The sequence below is a fragment of the Anoplophora glabripennis genome, unplaced genomic scaffold (genome assembly GCF_000390285.2).
Source record: "Anoplophora glabripennis isolate ALB-LARVAE unplaced genomic scaffold, Agla_2.0 scaffold533, whole genome shotgun sequence".
NCBI lineage: Eukaryota > Metazoa > Arthropoda > Insecta > Coleoptera > Cerambycidae > Anoplophora > Anoplophora glabripennis.
This window is the reverse complement of record NW_019416616.1, coordinates 156948-166364: the sequence shown is the minus strand read 5'-3', so window position 1 is coordinate 166364 and position 9417 is coordinate 156948. Positions and strand designations below refer to the sequence as shown.

Genomic DNA, 9417 nt, shown 5'->3' with positions numbered 1-9417 from the left:
GCCTAAAAAAATATAGTTTCACAAATTTTCAAGTTCCTAACCTACATATTTTCAGAATAATCGCAAAAAAACGATTTAAATTTTAACTTTCAACACCCTGTATTTCCGAAACTATTAACTTTCGGATAATCGTCACCATTTCACGTGTAGTATCTTCAGCTTTCGACTTTCCCATTGTTAATGAATCACCCTGTATAACTTGGGACCACGTTTTTCATTTTTTGATACCTTTCGGAACAGTTTTTATGGCATAGGCACCGAAAATATTTTTTTGTATTCTGATAAAATTAATTATTTTTTGTCAAGTTTCTCGAGAAGTACAAGACTTCCTGTACAGTCTGTTCACAAAGCACAGTATCAGCTAGTTATTCTAAAATTCTATTCAGATGCAACAAGGTTTGATATTATCTCTAAAAATATGCATTTTATACAGAGTGTTCTTAAAGTCCATCATGAAACTGCAGGAGATGATTCTAAGGATTAAAATAATAATAGCAGTATGTAATGAAAATTTTTTTAGAATTGTCAATTGTATGCAAGTACCTAAATACCTAACTTATTTAAGTTCGAGTAGTCTCTCATTTGGAACACCCTCTAAGTAGATGAATCTCTATTGGACCAGTCTGAGAAAAGTTTCATTATGCGCCGCTAGAGGGCACTTTACCCAGAACTTAAAATTTGTTTTGTTCATACCTTCTTTCTCTTGCTAGACATCACAGAAATTTAAACATTATTGAATAGAGAAACGTGCCCACAAATGTATCCGTTTACCAGGACATCGCTGTTAATGTGTAAGCATCAATTTTTAATAATGTTTTCTGTAATTTTTCAAGTTGCCATGCTTCAAATAAAGGTCATTAGTAATTTTGGTGTTACAAATTGAACAAAATTGTTTAAAGCAGGTATGATTTTGATTTTTCACCATACTAGTTTTTTCAGCACTATAATAGCATTGTGGAAAAATAAAATGAGGGTAATGAATTAAAAATATGGTAATAATATTTTATTTACTAACAAAGCTGGTTTTACAAGAGAAGGTTACAGCATGGCAACTTGATTAATTGCAGAAGGTATTATCAAAAATTTGATGTTTAATAACATTTTAATAGCGATTTTCTGCTAAACGCTAAACGGTTACATTTATTGGCTTGAATGAAGAGTACATAATTTTTTCTGATATTGCTTCTCTTTTCGAACAAATTTTGAGTGCCCTCTAGCGGCGCATAATGAAACTTTTCTCTGACTGGTCCAATAGAGATTCATCTACTTGTGAGTATGCCAAATTAGAGACTAATCGAACTAGAATTAAAAAAATTGAACTTTGACAAGCTGTAACTTACAAAAAATTGACAATTGAAAAATACTACTATTATTTTAATCCATAGAATCACCTGCCGGAGTTTCCTGGCGGACTTTCAGAACACCCTGTATATTAGGCATGATTTATTTAATTAATATCAGGCAGATCCCATTTATATAGTTTTTCAGATGACGGCTGAAATTACGTACATATTAAATTATTGAATTTCTATTTATTTACGTTATTGTATAAATATTGTAAACTGTTGTTTCTTTGAAAATTATTTTGAAGTAGTAAGTGGCATGTAGAGGGCGTTGACATTAGGAATAAAATTTTTACGACAAAACGACCTTGACCGAAAAACATAATGTATTCTAGTATTTTTATTTTTTCTACATTCAAAAAACAAAAAATAATAATAAAGTAATTCGCCGCTCTATACACATGCATGTTTATAAAATAGGCATATATATTATTTGTCCTGTCGGTCTATTCAGGAAAAGTATCCAATATTCATAGCGCTGATTTACCCATACTCCGTAAAATCATTCCATTCATACCGAATGAAAGCAATTAACGTGAAAGCAGGTATAAAAAATGATTACGCGGCGATAGTTGAATTTGAAAAATTCCTGCTACCAGTATCAGCAAGAAAACAAACATCATGGTAAGACGTGAAGTAAAATAAGACACACCCCCAGTCGAGTATGTAGTCAGTTGTTCGAATCGATACTTGCGCGTGCGCGCCATTAATCAACCCCACCTCTGTCAGAGCAGGGGGCCAGGACCGGTCCCGCAGAAATATAGGCCCGGTGGTTGACCCGACCTGTCTCCAAAAATTACTGCAACAGACAGTAATTTAGCTTACAAGAAATTGTTTATTAAACTGCGAGTTGCATCAGCCGATTTTGTATACAGTGTCCCAGGACATTGTAAAAAATGGAATGATTTTTTTTTTCTACCGGTAAAATAAACTTTTTTCTTTTATGAACATATGTTCCAAAAAGCACCCCTTCCAAGCAACAATATTTTAAATATTTTTTTATAAAAGTCAATTGTATTAAATTTAGTAAGTTTATGTATTTGAGCATGCTCTAAAAAACTGATTTTATATAGAGTTGTCCCTTTTTACCTATCGCTAACTTGAAAAAGGAGATAAAACGGGACATAAAAGGAATAGAACTAGAAAGTGCAATCAAAAACGCTTTTTTTTGTCCTGGCATTTTTTTACGAACTATGTATCGTTTTTGAGTAAATAAGAAATCCAAAATAACCCCTGATTAAATAATATTTTTTATTTAAATTTCTTTCAGTTTTTTAAGATTAAATATGATCACAAATGACTATTAAAAACACCAATAGTATCGAAACGATTTGTACCTGGACTGTCGGTGTTTGTTCTGGGTAAATAAGTGACAGCAAAAATAAAAGCTAAACTGGTACCCCTCTGCCAGTACACCTGTCGTGATATCGTTTATCTATTTATTATCGATATTCCCTAACATAACTCGTAAATGTGTTGGGGCACTATCATATTATAAATCAAGGTTGAGTTTATTTTTTAGAAAATACGGGTAAATCTTTCCGTTTCACATGCGAAATAGAAAAGAAGTCCCAATTATCATTGTCATGATCACTAACGATACTTAACATTCATACTGAACTGTTGTTTATGCCAGCAATCTCCTGTAAAACCGCCCCGATTTGTTTAGATCTTTTCTGGTTCAGGTTAAGTAAAGCACAATCGAAAAAATATTAATGATTCGTTTACAATGAACAATGACAAACCGTTGCGTCTACGCTCGAGATAATGCAATCGCATTATTGGTTGAAAAATTACACCAATCACAGTCGGTGATATAGGATGGTACGTTTTAATGTAATCTTGATCGTATTTAATTATTTATAATTTTGCCGAATTTAATTGCCAACATGAAGGGAATAAAATTCCTGGTCATGTGGCCTGTAATCATTTATGAAGGTTCCATATATTAAGAAAGAAGGTAATAGATGACGGAAATCCTTAATGAAAAATAAAGGTAGTTAAATATTGCGTTGTTGCTGATATCAGTAACAAAAACCAGTCAGTGTTGCAACATTTCATATGTTTAAATCTTCATCTAACAACCGTAAAAACTGCAAAAAACTTCGTCTATTATTTGAATTGTATTCCAGAGTTTGTTTTTTCTTCAAACTTCAAAATTTTTGTTTTTTTTTTTGTAATAGCTTCCATTTTTTTTATGTAACGTAGATTTTTTACTTCTAAAAATCAGTACATTCGATTGCATTATCGACCATGTGTATTATGTGTTTTAGATCTTTCAACAGAAAGTAGAGAACATTTAAGGATTTTTATTATGTTTTCAAACCTTGATGGACTTGATTGCATAGAATCTCTTTCTAAAAGCGGTTTGAAGCTTTTTCTAATTATTAACAGTTTTTAAATTATTATAAAAAATCATTAGTCCTTAATTGAAAAATAAGAAATAGTAATAGGTTATTTAGTTGCTTATGTACGAATAGTCTATCAGAAAATCATACAGACAATTAATGCCTTCTAAATTTAATAACAAACTAAAAAAGTGCATAAGGTTGTTCATAATATTCTATCACCCCCACCTTTTCTATTTTCGTATTTAGTGAAAAGTGATGTAGACGAAAGTTTTAGGAAATTTTCTTGCAATTTCAAAGCAATACTAAGAAAAACAATAAAATTTTTCATTTTAAAATAGAAACCTAACTTATATTTTTGATAAAACATCCTGTATATTGGTATATATTTATATAGGGTGTATCTTTGTGATTGCAGTGATATAAGGTTTAATAGGTCTAATAATAAGGGAAATGTTGCCAAAACTGATGAAGTTTTGTTTAGCTCAAAATTATAATATTGTTGGTAAATAAACAAATATATGTGTTGACTTTTTTGTGTAATGATGGAATATTTATCAATAATTAATGCTGCTTACTTTATTCTATCCGTGACGCAAAATCTCAGTTACTTCTAAACTGTGAGTCCGGCCCTGCTCCCGGTTACAAAGCTTTTACTCCTGAAACCACCACGCTATGAAAGTTTGAGCTTTAAATTTCAGCAGGAGTGTACACCACACTACCTAGCGGTAGTTACCCGCAATACTCTGCATATAATCTTATACAAAACATCACTTCTCCATTCAGAAATAGCGTTCGCGATCGAAATATGTTTAATGTTACAGTATCTAGTGATCTGTGGAGAACCGTCTCGTATCACCGGTTCGACTTTTCCACTCCTTAGAGAGATTAGTACTAGCATTAAAATTTTTTCGCTATGCAATGTGTAAATAGTACGTAAGCAAATTGTACAAAATTAGTTAATGTAGTCCAAGTTACGCTTAGTTTGTGTAGTGTTAAATGCATCAGAGGTGCTTTTGGTAATTTTTTACGATAGTCCGAACTCCATGGTACATCATCTAGTGTGCCAAGAAATGTCGCAATATGATAGGATACAATAATTATAATAATCAAGGATACAATAAGCTGTTCACACAGGTGAGTCCATGCTCGGGAAATTAATAACGTTCATATTTAACTCTGCTTATTTAACCGCTGATAGCGTCTGCAAAAAAAAATATATGCAAGCAGTGGTGCCATGTAAACTCATTCTGGGAATGTTTAACATGGTTAGACGGTCGACAAATATGCGTCAAAGTGACGTCACCTTCTTAGGGTTGTTGGTAAACAATGGGGATGTACCCCCGTTTATATTAAATGTCAAATATTTTCACAGTCTAGTTATGTTATTAGGTGAACACTGAACAAAGACGAACGATAGCGATATCCTGTTTTTTGTTTGCAGGTAAATTGTCCTTCCCTTCGTATTAGAACAGAAATTACGACACAACTATTACCTTGATTAATTTATTGCAGGAACATATATTTGTATACGTGTAAATCAATTTTCTCAGAAAATAGTACGTTAGTAAAAGTTTTTTTCTTCTTTGAGCTTTAAATAATACTTTATATATATAAAATGACTATTAAGTACAAAATTTTACACATTTCCAATCTGAATCTAAGTAAATACAGTATGAAAAGCATGTTTTCGTATCTTGTACTATAAATAGAGAGGAAAAAGCACAGGCAACTTTTCCTCTTGTCAAATTAAGTGCCAATTTTGAAAATTTATAACGAAATGGTCGGACATTGTTACATATTTTTAGTATTCGGTAAATTTAGAGACGTGTTTATTGAACATACATTTTCTTAAATTTATTATGCAGCTGTTTAATGCATCTTGCTTAAATATAAACAGCAAGCGTTTAATTTTTATAGCATATCCAGCAGTTTTAATAGTGTGTGTTAAAATTCATGTTTTTTCATCACACAAGTTTATGAGCAATTTGTTATTTAAGAGTTCTAAAATTTACTCTATCTCTGTTCTAGGCACAAAAATGAGTACACAAAAACCGACTATATGTAGGAAACAAAATATTTTGTTATAGTCAACTTATAGGTTAGCTATCCCAAATAATGTTCATTATTTTTTGTGGAAAAGGTATGCCCCTTTCTTTGACGCATGCGTCTGGTATTGGTATCATAAAGTAGTAAAAAAAATGAGAGAGCAGAAAACTAATATCAAGTTCATTATTTGATCGACATACGATTTGATAATGCTTTTTAATTATCAATACTTGGAAATATTGCCCATTAAAAAAATTGTATCAGCAGTATTATTGAGAAATCAACAAAACGATTATACATTATTGAGATTTGAGGTAATAATTCCTCTGTTTGCAATATATTTGCAATTAAAGACCTGTATTACTTTTCTATTTTGTTACATGTGCATTCTAATTAATATTTATTTACTATCTCAAGCATCAACAAGTCTGATAACATACGAGTATCCATTGTGCGAATTTATAATTTTTGCTATTAGAATGTATTTGTTTTCTTTAACCACTCGTTGGGATTGATGTTTCACCCACATATATCGTGTAAATTAAACATGTAGGTAATGAAAAGTGGAGCACATTTATCTGCAACGTATGTTAACTAACAGAATGGAAACCTCGCTTCAAATCCTATTTAAAATAGTTTAGCAAAACCAATTATTTTCAAGCAGTGGCTTGAAAAAATTCATTTTAATTCCGTTGAACAGGATATTTAGATAGCGAAATAAGAATTGTATCGTATTACAATATAATAGAATGGTTTACTTTTTACACGGAGAAAAATAGGTTTGTAACAAATTATGTACTATATTATTGTGCTACATAGAGAGTGGATATACCTATTTAATAAAGTAATGGTAAAGTTAATTTTAAATAAAATTTCTTTGTAATGTGCCACACAAATTGGACTTAGTCATATTTTCTATATACATTACAGTCAATTATAGTGCTATAATTGTGTAGTTTTTAATATAACTCTTTTCCGTATGCAGTCATGGACAAAAATAGATCTCCAACGATAAAGTTCTGTCGTACAAAGGATCAAAGTTACATGAAAATAAAAAGCGTTCCTTTGAAAAAATTCTCATCTCCTTTAGTTTATTCCCTGTATTCTGTTTATTATTAATCAGAGAATTTTAGTAAGAAAGCCAAGTTGTACTCCTATATGGTACATTCTTTGTCAAAACGACCACCACATCTGTCAAAAAACAAACAACTAAAAAAATTCTTTTTCGGGCTCATTTGGTAGCTGTACGGGTCTAGTTTTTATTGAGCTGTGGCCTTTTTAAGAAAAATCATAATGGTGGACGGGTAGGGCCAGAAAACTTCGAGAAAGTCACTATGAATATGAAGTTATCCTTGTTACCTCGCAGAGGTGGTAAAAAAATTGCGAACAGAGTTTATTCTCATGTATTTTTACTCGCTAAATACGAATCTAACAATATTTTTGGCCCATATTTGTCAACCACTTGTCAACAACTGAGATTTATTGCCCAGTCGCCTAGTGCAGCTGTGTTATATGCCGTTTGCCCGCGCGCGCATTCTTCAACTGGGCGTATACATTTCTACCACCTCCACGTTTAGTTCGACCAGACCTGTATATGGATGTGGCTAAATAAATATGGGAACAAGTTTTTCAAATATTTGAATGCCGAGTTGCTGCGTCAGCGACCGAACGAAAACGAAATATTATTTGTTGGATTGATAAAATTGTTGTTTACTTGTATTGTATAAAAAGTATTTGAACGTACAGTGTGGAACAGCCAAGTGGAATAAATTTTGTAAACGTAAAAATTTCATATCTAAATTTAACCCCCTTCGAATGGCAGTTACAACCACTAAATTTTTAAATGGGAAGTAAGGACTTGTGATACTTTATTTGAAAGGTATTTTCATTCTTTATTAAAAAATATTATGGTTTTAATATTTATTGCAAAAATTAGCAGTAAAAAAATAAATTCATGTTTGATGAAATTCGCTACAGCAAACTAAAAAAAAAACTTAATTTCAACAAAGATGTTCAAAATTACTGTACGCGGGAGTGCAAATGGCTCCATCTGTCGTGCGGACTCCCAACTGTGCCATTCAAATGGCTACAGTAGGAAGCAGCTTGCTATATTGCAGGTACTTGATTGCACGACCATACCCACAGAGGGTGTAACACAATGTTTGAGTTGTCAGTGTTACGAGAAACAACTACTCCAAGAGTTATATGCTCCTACCGGCATTGAATTATACTCGTAACACCTAATGCAACAGCTAGGATCGTTTGTCATTTTACCCACCAGACACAGACCGGTTTCGGACTTATTAGTCTTCATCCTTCCTACTGTAGACATTTGAATGGCACAGTTGGGAATCCGCACGACAGATGGAGCCATTAACGCTCCCGCGTACAATGTATTTCCTTGTTGTGACGATACGACGAAGAACAACTGAGTCGTTTGTTGGTTGTCGCACCTATGACACACTGATGAGGACTAATAAGTCCGAAACCGATCTGTGCCTGGTGGGTAAACTGACAAACGATCCTAGCTGTTGCACTAGGTGTTTGCGAGTATAATTCAACGCCAGTAGGAGCATATAGCTCTCGGAGTCGTTGTTTCTCGTAACACTGACAACTCAAACAATGTACAAAATTAGTTTCTTGAAAATCTTGACCACATCCTAATCGAAAATAAAAATATCTTCTCAACATCTGAGGCGTGACCGACTTAACCGCAACCATTTTTTTTTGCAATAAAATTGACAATGCCAGCTATGAATAATTTTGATAAGTTTTTATATCTCTTTTTAATTGAAAATGTTGAAAAAGAACACTGAAATTGTTTTTGCTAGCCTGTAAGAATAAAACTCTGTTTTTATATTTTTGTTTGTTGTAACAAATTTCAGCATAGCATTTTTGAATACACAATGAAAATACCTTTCAAATGAGCTTTCACAAGCTCCTACTTCTCATTTAAAAATTTAGGAATTGCAGATGCCACTCGAAAAGGGTATTTGGAGATGAAATTTTTACATTGCAAGATGTTATTTCATTATAAATGTGCACAATAATCGAGATAAGTAGTGAATTTGGTTGTTCCACACTGTATATATTTATAGTGGGCATATTTAACAAGAATATATTTGTTTTTCTGCTGATCGACATTCCAACGACAGCTGAAGAACGAAATTTTCCTAAAAGAAAAACAACTTATGGTTAAATATAGATATTCTATAAAAACCTTCAAAACATATATTATTTTCCTCTTTTATTTTTATCTTTACAAATAATATAAGCTGCGTATGTCAGTTTATATTAGCATTATCCACCAGTTCAAAAAATTGATTGCTGCAACTTATTTTCCAAAGATTATTTTGTTATTGCTATCAACCTTCTTAGTTTAATTCGACATATTTTTTAATAAAGCATGATACTAACGAGTGCTTAAATCCGTAGTGAATGCTGAAATGAAAATTATTTACTATTTAGGAAATATTGATCATATCATAGACCAGTAATTATAGTAATATTCCTAGGAACCTATAACACTTAGAATAAGAATCTATAAAGTCTGAAATTATGTGGAACGATCTCATTTCCACGGCCAAAGCATATGGTAAGATAATTGTAAATTATAATTAAATGTGCTTTACGATGCAATAACACAAGAAAAATTCTGGATTCGATGTCCCCCGCAG

The 9417-nt window shown here is 32.1% G+C and overlaps 1 protein-coding gene across 5 annotated transcripts in view; it reads left to right on the top strand.

The window, feature by feature from the left end:
* LOC108911029 (voltage-dependent L-type calcium channel subunit beta-2) overlaps positions 1–9417 on the top strand; it is a 44920-nt gene that overhangs the window by 5844 nt on the left and 29659 nt on the right. Inside the window, exon 1 of one of the 5 annotated variants that reach the window (XM_018715847.2) lies at positions 4509–4828. The exons of the other annotated variants lie outside the window; for them this stretch is intronic. Within the exon in view, the coding sequence (XP_018571363.1) occupies positions 4775–4828 (54 nt within the window). The 5' untranslated portion in view covers positions 4509–4774. Of the gene's footprint in view, positions 1–4508; positions 4829–9417 lie in introns of those variants that run through there. 5 annotated transcript variants of the gene reach the window in all.